General features: G+C 33.9%; 1 protein-coding gene across 1 annotated transcript; it reads right to left on the bottom strand.

Moving 5' to 3' along the window:
- Positions 1 to 246: 246 nt before the first annotated feature.
- On the bottom strand, positions 247 to 16026 carry LOC148281888 (histone H4 transcription factor-like). The gene is made up of 7 exons (XM_088225961.1): positions 15658 to 16026; positions 14506 to 14665; positions 7573 to 7814; positions 6691 to 6906; positions 3341 to 3549; positions 2501 to 2695; positions 247 to 2130 (listed from the first exon to the last, which is right to left on the bottom strand). The coding sequence occupies exons 1-7, from the start codon at positions 15916 to 15918 to the stop codon at positions 1548 to 1550; spliced, it is 1866 nt and encodes a 621-aa protein (XP_088082087.1). The 5' UTR covers positions 15919 to 16026; the 3' UTR covers positions 247 to 1547.
- Positions 16027 to 16949: the final 923 nt, after the last annotated feature.

Raw genomic sequence — 16949 nt, 5'->3', positions numbered from 1 at the left:
ACAAATCTGCAACACAAGGTCAAATGCAATTGCTATAGACTATGTTTTACATACATATATTAAATGTAGTTATTATTGAATTGAGTTGTCTATTTCCAAAACCAGTTATCTCCCTTGGCCGCCATAGTATTAGTAATGTTGTAAATAATGTTATCTTGTCCAAATTATTTTAAGCTAAATGTAGATTATAAAATTATTCAGCAATCCATGGTCAAATAAATACAAGTCAATAATATAATGTAAATAGTGATTTTAGCTCTTAACTTTATTGAAGTGAAATGTCAATATTTCCTGAGTAATAAATCTATAGGCGAGGGAGAACAATCACATAAGTCAACTTATTCTATATTTTTTTATTTGCTCATCTTGTAGTATGCACCTATGTTTACACGTATTCCAAAACACGGAAGTCAAATAACATTATTAAGAATAGAATTATCAAAATAAATTTATTAGTTATAGGCTAAAAAAAAAGTTTTCTTGAAGAAGAACCTTTTCTAACTTTATGCCTTAAACAACATTACAATTGAAGAGTTATCACATGACTATGTATTCCTGATTATTAAGCAATAATCTGATTCCTAGAAAAAAGGATATTCTTTCAATGTTAGATTTGATTCTTGCAATATTTGAGACACAAAAAACTGTCTTGAAAAGTACGGCATTTTGACTTATGTGATTGTTCCCCCGCCCATAGAAATAATAAGTGGACTTGAAGATATTAATTTGTCAGAAATTATTTGATATAATATATATTATACATAACTGTAACGGCCAGGTTAGTCAACATTTTGCTTTGTGTATTTTTTAAAACTTTTTAAATTCAAATTCAAATTATTTATTCACAAAGTAACATAACAAATAACAAAGGATTTAAGACGTTAAATTGGAACTTTATATCAAACCAAGAACCCTTGAGCAATGGTTCGACATTATTGAGGTATAATACTCTCCAATAGCAAGAGTATTTGCCTCTTAAACATAGTTTCACTAATGTGAAAGATGTCGATCTCCAAAGTGATAATGTTCAGCTGCTTGACTGCTCTTCCAATCGGCATCACCAGAGGCAGGTTGTTTCTGGAAACCGGGAGGTAAAACAGTATGTGCTGACGCTGTCGGAGATAGCCATCAGGAACTTAAAAATTGATACTCTCTAAAATGGCCGAGTTATCGATGAAAGTTTTACTTTGCCGAAATAACGGACCCTTAAAAATAATAATTTGACCCTCTACTGTATGTATGGTCCTTATCTAAGTTCTTAATGAATATAACAATAATTAAGACAAATAAATCTTCTAGAAATATCTCCAATAGTTATTTAGGAATAAATATACCTAACCAACGCATGCATATTATTTTTACAAAAATAATTGAATGGGAAACAATATTGCACCACACATGTGCTTTGAACATGAACCATTATGTAAACATTTTGCAATATAAAAATGCACAACAACATCAAACTTCATAGGCAAGGATAACAAAATATCATTAATTTTTATGTATCACATTGAGATTATATTCTTTGCCTAAATTTAAAACCTTTCTTATGATTTGACAACCTCAGTTTTCAAAATGTTACCGAGGTAGTCAACATCGGCGATAGATATTTCAATATTTTTTGTTTCTGCCAAGAGAGATTCTTCTCCATCGATATCTTTAATAACGGAAGCATCATCTTCGATTTTCTCAATTTTAGGTTTACGACATTCTATGATAGAAATCGTTGAATATATTGCTTCTGTCGGTTCATCAATTTCACTTTTAATTTTAGTTTTGATTGGTGCCTTCTTTTTAGGCATTGTTCTCCGTGTTTTTCTTTTCTTGTTTTGGAAGGATTTGCAACTTTTGCTATTGTCATCAGTATACTCAAAGTTGCTGTCAAATGCATCTTCAAATTTATTGATTATGGTTTCATCAATGGTTAAATAGTCTTGTATTTTGTCAGGTTCCTGGTCTGAAGGTAGAACTATGAAAGATGTAGGATCGCTGTTAGTTGGTGGACACTGAATTACTTGGTAGTTTGCATCTGTGATCTTTACTTTTTCCTTTGTAGAAGGTTTTATTTCTGTATTAATTTCAGATTGAGGTGTAGTGAGTCGATACACTCCTTCTTCTGACTGAGTGTATCTGAAATATAATATATATTAATTTCATGAAAGTATTCAACTTTTCATATAATAAAGTATAACTAGCAATTAAGACTGAAAAAATATAGATATCTTGGCATATTCCACAGTACTTTTAGTGAATACTATACAAATATACAAAAATACAATATATTTAGTAATCAAAGCATAAATTCATTATTGTTAATTTTTTAGAACCGAATAAACTAATGTAATAAACAATATGGAGATTTTATTTAATATTTCTTATGTTAAATAAAAGTAATAACACAAGTTAAATTGAGTAGTTCTTATAAATGACTAGTTACTGTAGACAAATAAATAACTATCTCAAACATGGATTTTAAATAATTTTAAAAAGTAAATTTTACTTGAAACGTGTGGCTCCAGTTGGTATATAATATCCGTGTTTTCTTATAAGGTGAACAGTGAGGGCATTTCCTCTGGAGTACTCATTGTCGCATATATGGCAGGCGTAGATCCTTCTCTCTCCCAGGCCGCGCCACGGTTTGGCTGTCTTGGTGTGGTGTGAGATGTGGATCTGCAACTCGCAATCCCGACTAGACCTTTATAGGAAAAAACACTTGTGTTACCTATAGGTTTAATAGTCTATTAACAACTAGATGAAAAGGGTCTTTTGCATAAAAAATTGACAAATAAAATGAATAAATGCATCAAAGCAATAATAATCGTCAGATATATTCTGCTCATATAAGATTGTGTTAAAAATGGTTAAAATATTTGTGAGATATTATTTTATATCATTAATTATGTCAAAACTAAATTATTGTCGACATTATGAGATAACTTGGATAGTGTTAATAGTAAAGTTTGATTCGGAGATTTAACTAAAAGAACAATTCATAAATTTGAATCATCACCCGATGGTGTATAGGGCACTGCATTGCAGCAAACCAAATTCAGCATATTTCGATCTTATGTTACAATAAAGGTACGTTGATAAGTCCTACGCTTCAATGAAATATTGCAGTTTTAAGAACTTTTAAAATCAATATTTTACGTCCACACTGCCAGGAATCAAACCCAAGTCCTCAAGAATGATAGGCAAATCTTATCTTATCTCCACTCGATTTCCTTATTCAAGATTTTTATCTGAGAGCAGCCATCGAGTCGAAAACACTCGCCCGAGGTTCTGGTTCTTCTTCACACACAAAACTGAACATGTACACAGATAGATAAGGATATCTTACGCAAAGTCACAAATATGGCACTTGTAGTGCTTTTCTTGAATGTGTGCACTGCGAATATGTCTCCCCAGTACAGCCGGAGTTGTCACAGAAATATCACAAAATTGGCACTTGATGGATCTGTTGTGATATCGCAAGTGATTCCGAAGTAATCTCTCACTGAAGAAATACTTGGCGCAGATCGAACACTTGAACTCGAGGTTTTCGGTTGTCTGGGAACAAATAAATTAATATAAAATTTATATTTGAAGCACTAACTTTGTGGTTATTCATTATAATAAAATAAATATAAAATGACTTTGTTTTAACCACTTATTTTTTTACTTATTATTATTTATATTTAAGCTTGCGTAGCTTTAAAAGCGGAAGGTAGAAAAAATAAGTGGTTAAAAACAAAGTTGTTTTGTTTATTTTATTAAAACAAATTAGTATTACTATGGATAACTTATAAAGTGCCATTTTTGTAATACAATACCTCACGGGCGCTTTACAGGTAACTCTATAAATATTTATTGAAATAAAAAAATATATAATTTAATTAAAACAATTTGTTTTGTCATCACATCGATGGTGGAAAGGAAAAGGTTACCAAGCGATATGTACCAACTCTACAGAAGACCAATAAAAAAAAAGAAAAAAAAAGAATGAACTTAAGAGATTCCAAAAACAAATCTTGCTGCAGCATTTAATACAGACTGTAGGTGAGTCATTTTATTCATTAGTAGACCTGCATAGATACCATTACTATAATGGACTCTAGACATTACAAACACATCTATTAATTGGCAGGCCACAATCAACCGGCAAATTTTTGAGCATGCATTTAATTTGCCTCAGCTGGTAGAAGCATGAACTTATCGTCCCACTAATTTAAGCATCAAGAGAGAGGTCAGGATTAAGGAAGACTCCCAGTAGTTCCCTAGACTCCCATGGATAAAGCGGTACTCGTTATATTGGCCATATCCTGAATCGAATTCCGTTTGTCTGGCTAAAGTCATCCATAGTTGTTCAGTTTTACATGGGTTTAATGTTACTCTATTTTCAGCCATCCAGTTTTTAAATGCATCCATCTATTAACAAGCACATTTATCTCGCCTGGTTTAAAATAAAAATAAATATGTGTGTCATTAGCAGTGAGACCACAATCCATATGTAAAAAAATAATCTGTATGCCTTTCTCACAGAATTCACTTTCCTCTATTTAATTTGGATAGGAAGAAATTTCAAGGCGATAATATACCAATACACAAAGGTTGCTACTTAAGTTTTGAGATATGGCAACACCAGTGTGAATACATCAAATCTGTAAACGTACTCAGAACGTTTTGTCATACGAGTGATTTTGTGTTGTTTACAGATACTTGAAAAATTAATTTTGTTAAAAAAAATGGAACTAAATCGTGAACATTTTCATGCAATGATTTTCTATGACTTTCGACGTGGATTAAACCAACAACAGTGTGCCAATCAACTAGTTGCGACTTTTAATGATGAAGCACCATCTCGAGCCACCGTGTTTTGCTGGTTTTCTTAATTCAATCGTGGTCGCACTTCGTTACAGGACGAATTTCGTGAATCGTCCAAAATCGGCTGTTGTGCCAGAATAAAATAGTAGGAGAATTCTGCTCCGGAAAAACCCTTCGGATACATGGAGCATATCAATATCCAGAGCGATGTTGTTCAGCATAGCGGTAGCCCCTCCAATAGGCATAACCATAAGCAGGTTGGTCCTGAATATCGGAATATGAAACAATCTATGCTGACGCTGTCTTAGGTAATTATCAGAAACATACAAACCAATGCTTATCATAATCTCAGAATTATCGATCATACCGCGCAACAATCGATAAAAATGTGTAGTCAAATACACATTCCTTCTAATCTCTAAACTGTTGTAGCCAAGCATACCCTGGAGAAACTCGGTCGGGTAGAGCCAAGGATAATACCCGCACTCTCTCATGTAGAGACATCTCAGAAACTTTTTTTGGATTTTCTTTATCATAAGAGAGTACTTCAGTTCATGTGGCCCCCAAATCATCAAGTCACTCTCGAGTCTACTTCGCACCAAGGAGTTACCGAAAACCCTGGCAGTACGCAGAACAAATCCTAACATCTTCAATGCATTACCACTGATTGTCTCTATCTTCTGCAGCCTTATTCTCTCCACTGCTGGATAAAGGCCTCTTCCAAACGTCTCCATTCCTTCCTATCACCCGCTTTCATCATCCACGTTTTACCGGCAATAGAGGCAATGTCGTCGACCCATCTTTTCTGTTGATTGTCTCTATATGTTCATGAAATGTCAGAGTGCTCACAAATCTAACGCCCAGATCCTTAACATTCGATGTTCGTATCAGATTCTGGTCATTCATTTTGTCATGTGACATACCGTGAGATTGAGGCATCTTGGGCATTAGTTCCACTTGCATACATTCAATATTGCATGAACATTTGGTCGTCAAAAAGATTTGTTCGCGTTGGATACCGCATAATTTGACAATCGCTCAAAAAAAGGCTCGTGTAGAAGGGTGTAAACAAATGTTCAAAAAATTCAATCGCGGAGCTCCAAAAGACCTCTATAAGGTTGTGACAGGCGACGAATCATGGATCTATGCATATGAACCTGACACTAAACAACAATCGACTGTATGGGTCTTTCAAGACGAGCCAAATCCAACAAAAGTTGTTTCCGCACGAAGAACTTCGAAGCAAATGGTCGCCTGTTTTTTTGGAATAACTGGACATGTCGCCACCGTTCCCTTAGAGCAACGTAAAACTGTCAATTCTGAATGGTGCATCACCATTTGTTTGCCAGAAGTGCTCGGAAAAATAAGGGAAACCAATTGCAGAAGACGAATCATTCTCCACAACGACAATGCAAGCTGTCACACATCAGCTCAAACAAGTGAATTTCTGAGCATTCAAAACATCAAATTCATCATCATCCGCCGTACAGTCCTGATTTGGCACCCAATGATTTTGTCTTATTCCCGCATATCAAAAATAAATTGCGAGGTCAACGTTTTTTGACGCCTGAAGAAGCAGTTAATACGTTCAAATCACATGTTTTGGAGGTACCTCAATGGGACTGGAAAAAGTGCTTCGAAAATTGGTTCAAACGCAAAACAATAAAGCCATTTTCGATTATAAATATTTGTTTTGATTGTCTATCTCAAAACTTAAGTAGCAACCCTCGTATATGCATATGAAATGTATAAATAAATAAGTACATATGAATCATTCAGTTTCACAGTCACATAAATCCCACCAAAAATTATAGTGTTGAAAATAACCTACATAACTTAATTATCAAATTGTATCATTGAAAGTGGTAAAAAATCAGAAGAATATACCTGTCTCTCACAATGGTCTCGGAATTTACTTTTTGTAGTAAAAGCGGTTCCACAGTGAAAGCAAGCGATACGTTTCTCTCTGCTGTGTGTCTTGACATGTCCTTGCATGAAGACGGCCTTTGTGGTACGGTGCTTGCACCCGATCCAGCCACAAACGAAGCCATCATTTTCATCTTCCGTACCGAGCCCGTGGCTTTGGATATGATCAAAATAGTTCTGTAATAAAACGAAATAACCTTTTTTATTTTAACCCTGTAATATGCTGCAATCCAGCGCCTTGCAGAATAATATATTCTGCAACAATATAAACTTGTTTTCTCATAAATTGATTACTACGGAGTAAAATTATTATAACTATTTCTTTTGTAATAAATTATAATAAAATAAATAAATAGTAATAAAAAAAACATTGTAATAAATTAAATATAAAACAACGAATAACCACAAAGTTAGAGCTTAAAATATACATTTTCAAAAATGTTCAAAAACATTGTGATCGAAAACATATTTTTAAAACAAAAAATAGAATATTTGTAGAAAATATTTATATTTAATTAATATTATGATTTACCAGAAAAAGTTTATAGGCAGTAAAAAATTTATACATGTATTCCAATTATGCAATAGAAAAGTACAGAGTTTACTCCCTTGGGTGTTTATTAACTAATACACACTTAAACTAGCCAATGGCAGCCCTGTAAATGCCTAGGCTTTATATTTTCCTCTCAATCTCACAGATCAAGCATGGGTTACGGTTACCATTTCGTTATAAACAAAAAACTGGGCGTATTGCTTATTTTACAATCATAAATAATAATAGCTAATTGATATACCTATCCACATTTTTGTGAAAAGTTACCTTATATTATATAATCCACCAACCTGTATATTATTAAAGGCTAAATTGCATCCTGCCCATTTGCAAAGAAAATCACCGCTGAAAATGGGTATTTTATTCCTCAAGGTAGAATCCGCACCACAATTTTTAATATAAAACTCTTCTTGAAAAGTTTTTCCAAACGATTTGATTTTGGTGTGATATGTGTGGTAATGAATATGTCTCGTTATTTCTTTGCTGTCACTTGTTTCAAATTTACAAAGATCCCACAAACAAACATAGACACCTGAAAAAAAAGTGTTACATACTATTTAGAAAACATAAAAATGAATGAGACTATTAGAAGTATGTAAAGTCGGGCATATTTTATATAATATAATATTTTGCATTTTGCACACATTTCTTACAACATAATACGAGGCATATCTAGAGAGTAAGAGTACTGTTTGGCTCTCGTGCTGTGAGAATTTTTTTTCCAAAAGTTGGCAACACTGATTGGCAGTGGGGGGTCTCCTGAACACCACGAGCTCCGGCGACCCTCGTTAGTACCAAAACTTGCCTCATAGTATTCGTTTCTGTGAAAGATGTCAATAAGAAATTCCGCCAAATGCAAGGTGCGCGCTGTTATAAGGTTCCTTCTCGCGGTAGGAAAATCTCAGGCTGTAATTTTTGCACGGATAAAAACTGTTTATGGCTATGAACCGAACAAACATATTAAAATGGTGTCGTGAGTTTAATGAAGGAAGAATGAATATTCATGACGAGCAAAGGAGTGGAAGGCTTTCAATTGTGACCAATGAGTTGGTGCAAAAAAATCGACAAAACTGCTCGTGAAGACCGCCGATTGACAGTAGATGAAATGTTTGCGATGTTTCATCAAATTTCCAGATCTCTGTTATACGAAATAATCACAGAAACGCTGGAATACTTAAAATTGTGCTCAAGATGGGTCCCAAAACAACTGATAGAGCAGCACAAATTGAATCGGGTCGCTAGCGCTCTTGAGTGATTTGAATTGGAAGGTGAGGATTTTCTGAGTTCCATTGTGACTGGTGATAAAAAATGGGTGGCTCATTACACCCCTGAGACAAAAAGACAGTCATCACAGTGGCGGCAAATTTCTAGCCGATGAAGATGTAAAACAAGAGGTCTTGAAGTGGATGAAGGAGATGGCAGGAGAGTTCTATGAGGAGGGCATCAAAAATCTTGTGCCACGACTTTCAACCTGCATAGAACAAGAAGGCGACTACGTGGAAAAATAAGTAATTTATATACTAACAATGTACTGTAATTTTTTTTTAGATACAAAAATTGAGTACTCTTACTTTCTGAATATGCCTCGTATCATTATCACTTCCTTATCCGGACTCAGTGGTGTATAGGGCGCCACATTGGTACTAATGATTTGATACATGCGGGCAGTCTGATCAGTCTTATGCTTCAGATCCAGGCAAGGACTATATAGTGAAACTAACGTTTTTAAATACATATTTTAAGACGATTTTGTCAGGAATTGAACCTGAGATCTTAGGCACCGTAAGTATAAAATCTAATCAACCATATGAGGTAGACTTCTCTTTACTCAATTTCTTTTGTTAGGATTTTTTTTATTTTTTAAATTTATTTATTGAGGATATAAACAGTAATACATGTAAAAAAAATATAACAAATAAAATATACAGAGAATAAAACCAATGACAGATATCCACAGAAATACATTGAATACACATACAATACATACTAGTGTGTTTGTGTGAGTGTAAGTGTGTGAGAGGGTGGGTGAGTGGGTGTTATATTGGAATGAGGGTAGACATGTGTGTAAATATTATTGCACAAGTGTCGAAAATATAAAATATTAAGAATTAGAGATAAAATAAAATAAAATAAGATAAAATAAGACGTTATTATTGAAACTAAGTATAAGACAAAAAAGTATGTTTTAAGACGCGCATTTTAAATGTTATTCTTTTACAATCAAATGGATCAATAAGGGGAAAGTTCAAATTATATTCACGAGCAAAACGTATAAGTGGAGAGTTCTGGGCATAGTTCGTACGAACTGATGGCACATGAAATAGAGAGTTCGACGTGTGACAGGTGCGGTAGCCAGGGACATTTAATGATAACTCCAAGTTGCCATCGCATCACACCCATCCAGTAATTTGGTCCTATTTCACATGCAGAACTGTATTCTCCATTTTTACATGACATAAAGTGACAAAAAAAAAACCACTATCAAGTAAAGTTGAAGAAAAGCACATTTTTTAAGAAAGAAAAACTGTTGTTCTACAATCATGACTATATGCTTATTTGCATGATGACATTCACATGCAAGTTAAAAAAAATAACTAGTCTTCCTTTTTAAAGGTTAAATCCAGTATTTTCCTTTACAAAGATTTAGACATAAATAAATAAATATTGTTGATATGTAATATATATAAATGCTTATGTCGGAATTTATATTTCAAATGATTTCTTGATTCCCATTTTCTAGCATAGTCATAAAAGACTTATAAAAAATCTAAATTTGTTGCAACAGAGAGGGAAAACATTGTTGAGAAGGGAATATGGAAGTCTAGGCATTTACAGGGCTTATGACCTGTCATTGGTTGGTTTAAGTGGCCACTTCATACATTGTAACATTCACCATTCTGCTTATGTTTAAACATCCACATTTCCTCAACTCTTCCATCTGTTGACTTTTGTGAAGTAAAAGAGCTGAAACCTAAAAAATATCTGCAAAATTAACTACTAATGAAAAATTATATCGGAGACAAATTAAAAACAAACATTAAAAAGCACATGATGATTATATTAACCATATGAGACATAACATGACTTGACCTTATAATATTTTCAGTCAGCATTTGTTTCCTCAAAATTCAAACCGCCATAGTTAAAGAAGAAATTAAGTGTTGGAGATTCCATTTTGTAAATCAACACTAGGACAGAAGCATGCAAATGTCTTTGCCCCTGAACTTTATAACTCCTCCTTTAAAAACGCAGAAAACGATAATTTCATTTCAATGATTTCTTTTCAAGATAAACTTTTTATTTGCTTTTGTAATTTTTCTTGATTCAACTATCTACTTTAATTTAATTTTATTTTTTGTCTCTACATCTATTTTTTATTTTCCACTAAAATCTATTTATGCGTAAAAAAAAATAAAAACCTGAATGTAACTTTAAATTTTATTTCACTTTCACACCATAGATTTTATAATATATTCTATATTTAGTAAGTTTATGACTTCTATAGTGATAAGTGACAGTAGTGAATTTTAGTGTTAAGGTACTTTGTGAATGTTTATACTGTAAGTCATAGGAATAATCTATTTAAGTCATTTATATCAATTCATTATAGGTCTTGTGTAAAATTAAGTATTTAAGTAGTAGTAGAGATGAGGGGTAGCGTAATTAATATTAAGTAGGCAGGCAGAACGGGAGGATGCCTTTGACAAACTTCGATGAGGCTCGCAACCCGTCAGGTCGCTCCTCCCGTGGGGGCGCACAGAGGAGGAAAACGCAAGAATGCAGAATTGCGACATGGAATATAAGGGGACGCATGGGTGAAAAAATGAACGAATTGTGTGATGTGATGAGGAATAAATGTTTAGATATATTATGTATAACGGAAAGTTGGAAAAAAGGAAGCGGTTCGATGGAACACGGTGACGCCCTGGTTCTTTGGTCAGGTGTCCCAGATACAGACAGAGCCTGCCAGGGTGTTGCCGCGTTTCTATCGCCCAGAATGATAGAGTGTATGAAAGAGTATGTCCTTATAAGTTCTAGACTTATGTTTGTCAGATTCAAGATTGGATTGACGAGTATTATTTTATTAATAGGATATGCTCCTGTGAATTCCGACTGCGAATCTGAGAAGGATAAGTTTTGGACAAGTGTGATGAATGTAATGAATGGAAAAAAAGATAGTGAGAGAGTAATACTTGCGGGAGATTTGAATGGGTGGGTGGGAACTCGAAGAGACGGGATGGAGTCAGCCCTAGGCATGTTCGGGAATGGAAAACAGAATGATAATGGAAGAAGACTGCTAGAAGTATGCCTGGAATGGAATCTTTTTGTGTCAAATACGTTCTTTGATCATAAGGAAATCCACCAGTATACGTGGGAGAGAGGCAATGAAAGATCTATTATCGACTATGTAGTCATTGACTCTAGATTGAGGCCTGTAACAGTTGATACGCGGGTGTACAGAGGAGCCGAAATGGAAACAGATCACTTCTTGGTGGTATCAAGGGTAATCTTGTTTCAAGGATGGCGGTCCAAGACCCGCAAAATGCAGGCGCCTTCTAGAGTCAAAGTTGAAAAACTCCAAAATGATTGCATAAAAGATAAATTTGAAAGGGCCGTAAATCTTAAACTGATCGATGAATGTGTGGAAAATATGAGTATTGATGCAATGTGGGAATGTTTGAAAAATGGTATGTGTGAATCTGCTATGGAAATATGCGGTATAACGAAACAAGGAAGAAAGAAAGGTGATGCTTGGTGGGACGATGGAATAAAAAAACTAGTGCAAGAAAAGAAGGAAGCATGGTTAAATCTGCTGACAGTGAATAAAGCGATTGGTAATAGGTATGCAGAATTAAAAAGCATATATAATGAATGTAAGAAGGGAGTGAAACAAGGTGTGTGTGAACGAAAAAAATTGTTGAAAAAAAAAGAGGGAATCAAAATGACCGAGAACTTCTAAGAAAATATAAAGATATTCTGGAAAGCGGTGAAAAATTCCCGAAACAGTAATGAAAGTGGATGTATGACAGCTATAAAAGGAAAAGATGGGAAAATGGTGACAAATGATAGTGGAATAAAAACAAGATGGAAGGAATACTTTGAGGAGGTGTATGAAACACATACAGGAAATATAAGCACTGCAGCACCTCCTCAGGTAAGTTTAAATGCATATGATGGTACGACAGAGATAAGAATGGAAGAAATAAAAATTGCTGCCAAATATATGAAGAATGGAAAAGCGCAAGGTTTTGATAATGTTGCTACAGAATTTATAAAGGCGGGCGGTGAAATAATTTTTGTATGGCTGCACAAACTTTTCAACCGATGTTTAGAGGAGGAATACACTCCTCCAGACTGGAGAAGGGCTGTTGTTATGCCTCTATACAAGGGAAAAGGTTCAAGAGTAGAATGCGGAAATTATAGAGCAATCAGCCTTTTGAGCGCTGTTGGCAAAATGTATGGAAGAATACTGATTGATAGAGTAAGAAAAGTTACAAAGGATAGAGTGTGGGATATTCAGAGCGGTTTTATGAATGGAAGAGGATGTATGGATCAAATATTTGCTTTACGAAACATGACAGAAAAATTTCTTGCTAAAAACCAAAAGCTTTTCTGCGCATTTGTCGATCTGCAAAAAGCGTTTGATAGAGTTGACAGAGAAAAATTATGGAAGGTGTTATCGGAGTACGGAGTAAGCGTAAATCTAACACGTGCTATTGCTTCTCTGTATAAAGACAGCACAGCATGTGTTAGGGTAAATGGATCATACACATCGTGGTTTGACATTCATAAAGGAGTGAAGCAGGGATGTGTTATGTCACCATGGCTGTTCAACGTGTATATCGATAACTGCATGAAAGAACTGAAAGGCTTAAGAATGGGAGCAAAAATGGGTGATTTAAAAGTCAATTGTCTTTTGTATGCTGACGATGCTGTACTCCTTGCTAATAACAAAGAGGAACTGCAATTCTTGGTAACAAAGGTCTACGATGTATGCAAGAGAAGCGATTTGCTGATGAATGTCGATAAATCGAATGTGATGGTTTTTGAAAGAAATGAAAGTATGACTAAATGTGAAATCACTGTGAATGGAGTTATACTAAAACAAGTAGAGGAATTTGTATATCTGGGAAGTATGTTCACTAGGGATGGAATGACTGAGAAAGATATTGAAAGGAGGGTGAGTGCCGGGAACAGAGTGAACGGTGCACTTAAATCGACCTTGGCAAATAAATGGTTGTCACAAGAGGCAAAATTGGCAGTTCACAACGGAGTCCTGGTCCCATCCCTGATGTATGGGAGCGAAGTATGGACTTGGAAAAACAGGGATGAAAGTAAGCTGAATGCTGTCGAAATGCGATCTCTCAGGCGAATGTGTGGTAAAACTATGTACGATAGATGCACAAATGTTGAGATCCGTACATTATGTAAGGCTGAGACAAGCATTATCGACAAAATCAAGAAAGGAGCTCTGCGCTGGTTTGGACATGTAGAACGAATGGACAGCGAGAGAACGGCTAAGAATATTTACAATGCGAATGTTGATGGATGCAGAAATAGAGGAAGACCGAGAAAGACATGGCATGACCAAATCCAACAAATACTTAAAGATGGACATGTCAAAAGTCGGAATAATCGGCGCGCGTGCATGAGAAGATGTATGAATGTAGAGGAAGCGAGATCTGTATGCAAAGATAGAGTGTTGTGGCGTTCTATCCTCTCTGCCTACCCTTACGGGGAAACGGCGTGATGGTTTGTTTGTTTTTGTTTGTATATTTAGTATATCCACGCACAGGCCATGCCGATTTGGGATTTTTTGTTCTATTAAACATAATAAGAAATGTAAAGAAAAAAAAAATTAAAACTATTATATCTCTATACAAATTAAAAGTAAATTTAAAGAAATTTTTTTGAACCTGAGAAAAAACAGCTTTCCTATTTCAATTAATATTACTGCATTACTATCTTTGTTTCGTATATTTTTATTCTCATGTATATTTGAAATTATATAACTTCAAATTACTAAATAACTATAACAGTGTAAGCCACTCTCTAAGCACAACAGATAGTCTCTTTTTTGGAAAGTTACAGATTTACAATTAACTTAATATATAAAAGTAGATTGTAATAGAAAAAAAAACATGTATCATTAATTAAAAAAAAGGTTTAATTATGATACGTCAATAGTATGTACGATAGTTTATTTAAGAAGTAAAACTTACTTTTTCCGTCTTCATATTCCTTAATGATCAGTTCAGGAATGTGTTTCTTTACATGTTTTTGAAATTCTTTATATTCTATTGTGCTGAAACGGCAGCCCGTCCACTCACAGTCCATGTGCACTGTGAAATTTTTCTCTCTTTTGTGTTTAGGGGGTGGCGGCTAACGGATAGAATATTTTAATTATTATAATGATACAGCTCAAAATTAAAATAAAAGAAGTAAATGTTTGATGGAATGAGTTTGTTTTTATTGTTTTTATTGCATTCACATTAAAAATCCCCAGTAGAAACAACATTGGCTCCATATTTTTTAAAAATTAAATGGCCTAATTGATGTACCATAGTTACTGGAAAAAGTGGCATTCAATGTTCCGATCTGCCGGTTGCGAAATAAAAATGTGCTGTTCTTTGATCAGCACAGTACAAACTATGGCTTGCACGTACCATTGTCCCGACCGTGTCGCATTGTAAACTTGAGACAAGATCTGGACTTTTTTGGTATGAGTCTTTCTAGATTTAAACAATCTCTTAGATAGACCAGATCTTGTCTTGAGGTAGTAATTATTATTTAATTTTTTGTCCGAGCTTTAATTTTCTTTAGTTGTATTTTATTTCAATTTTACCTGTATTTATTATGAAGAAATGTATTTACCATTGTTAAATGGACTTAATAAGTCCATAAATAAATAAATAATTAAAAATACGCATTTGTTTTTTCAAAATTGGACAAATTAATGCCTACCGCGACTAGCATTGACGTAGCACATTCTGTGGGCCTAATTCTTGGATACTTTTTTTTAACAAATTCAGCATTATTTCCAAAATGGTGCAAATTGGCTTCCAATGATTCAAGAGTTGTTGGTTTTTTCCATATACTATGGATGTAACATAGCGTGATAGGACATAATCCAATGGAGCTAAATCACAGGACTGTCTTCTGCTTAAGAAAAATCAATATCCACATATCAAGAAGCAAAATGAGAATTTCACACCATTGGTCAGTGCCAATAATTATGCTTTTAGTGTATGTAGTATATTGGAGTAAATTCAATGGAATAGTATCTTGCCAGCGGTGATGTTCTTAAGCAGAAAATAGATTTGATAAGCGTTTACATCAATAATGAAATTAACTTCTATAACATTTATACTAACCCCAATTGAGCCATCAGAGTCGCCATCAGAATGCTTTCTTTTGGTTCTTTTAGACTCTTTTATCTGATCTTCATATTCTAAGATGTCAAAGTATTCTTTAACTTGAATTGAAGACTGTATGTTTACCCAATCTTTAATGCGCACTAATTTCTCGGTCTTGGGAACAGTTTGAGAGAGTTCTAAAACGTTTTGTTTTGATAGATCAAAACCTGGCGCTAAAGCACATTCAGATTCGTCACTAGATTCGTCTTCCGTACTCATTTTGAAGAAAAAATATATCTGGGGCGCAAAACTTTACATAATTATATTGCTATTTGATTATGTTAACAACTCAATTGGTTCGTTTTCAAAAAGAAAAAATTGTCAGTCGTAAATCTGTCAATAAACACCGTAGTCAAGTGCTTTTATCTATGCAATTGCATTTATCTATGTATTTTCCAAAATAACAAGTTTTCATATTAGTAAAATTGAAAAAAAACGATTATAAAAATTACAACCATAAAAAAAATAATAGAAATTCTCCATCACCCAACACGAAATTTTTCAGGGCGATCATTTTTTAGGATAACATTTATTGTAGACACACAATTAATAATAACAAAATCGTGTTTAGAAGGTTCGTTTTACACTATTTAAAAAAAAAAATTACATGTTTATATATATATTATATTTAAGTAACATTTTATTTTTATAACCTAAAACAGGTTCCTTAAAGCGAAATATTATAATATTCTAAAAGATACACAATTTTCTACTATACGGATGGGCTGGGTCTCATGTGTTTTTTTAATTTTTTTTACTTGATATTGATTTTAAGATTTTTGGATACTTATATAGATATATATATATATATGTGAGTTGTTTGTTGTATATACATAGATTCTTTTTTAATTTTTTGTAATTCACAATTTACTGATTTACTATTTAAGGCTAAAAAATTGTGAATATAATAAAGAATCTTATGTATGGGAGGGAAGTATGAAATTGGAAAAACTATGATGAAAGTAGAGTAATGCTGTCGAAGTGCGATCTCTTAGACAAATGTGTAGTAAAACGATGTATGAGAGGTGCACAAATGTTGAGATCCGCGCATTATGTAAGGCTAACACTAGGATTACTGACAAAATCAAGAAAGAAGTGCTACATTGGTTTAGACACGCAGAGAAAATAATAATGGACAGCAAAAGATTGGCTTAAAGGATCTACGGTGCGAATGTTGATGGAAGCAGAAAACGAGGAAGAGCAAGAAAGACATGGCATGATCAAATCCAACAAATACTTGATGATGGACA

The sequence above is a fragment of the Micrasema longulum genome, unplaced genomic scaffold, assembly GCF_059751315.1.
Source record: "Micrasema longulum isolate JH-2025_06_02 unplaced genomic scaffold, ASM5975131v1 h1tg000402l, whole genome shotgun sequence".
Lineage (NCBI taxonomy): Eukaryota > Metazoa > Arthropoda > Insecta > Trichoptera > Brachycentridae > Micrasema > Micrasema longulum.
Note: the sequence above shows the minus strand (reverse complement) of the source record. Positions and strands in the feature narration are given on the sequence as shown.

Excerpts from the sequence above, each read along its gene's own strand:
- LOC148281888 (XM_088225961.1), bottom strand. The coding sequence starts at position 15,918 with ATGAGTACGGAAGACGAATCTAGTGACGAATCTGAATGTGCTTTAGCG. Across the intron at positions 2,696-3,340 it reads TGCCATATTTGTGACTTTGC|GTCTAGTCGGGATTGCGAGT; the intron begins GTAAGATATCCT and ends TTTCCTATAAAG. Across the intron at positions 2,131-2,500 it reads ACTGGAGCCACACGTTTCAA|ATACACTCAGTCAGAAGAAG; the intron begins GTAAAATTTACT and ends ATTATATTTCAG.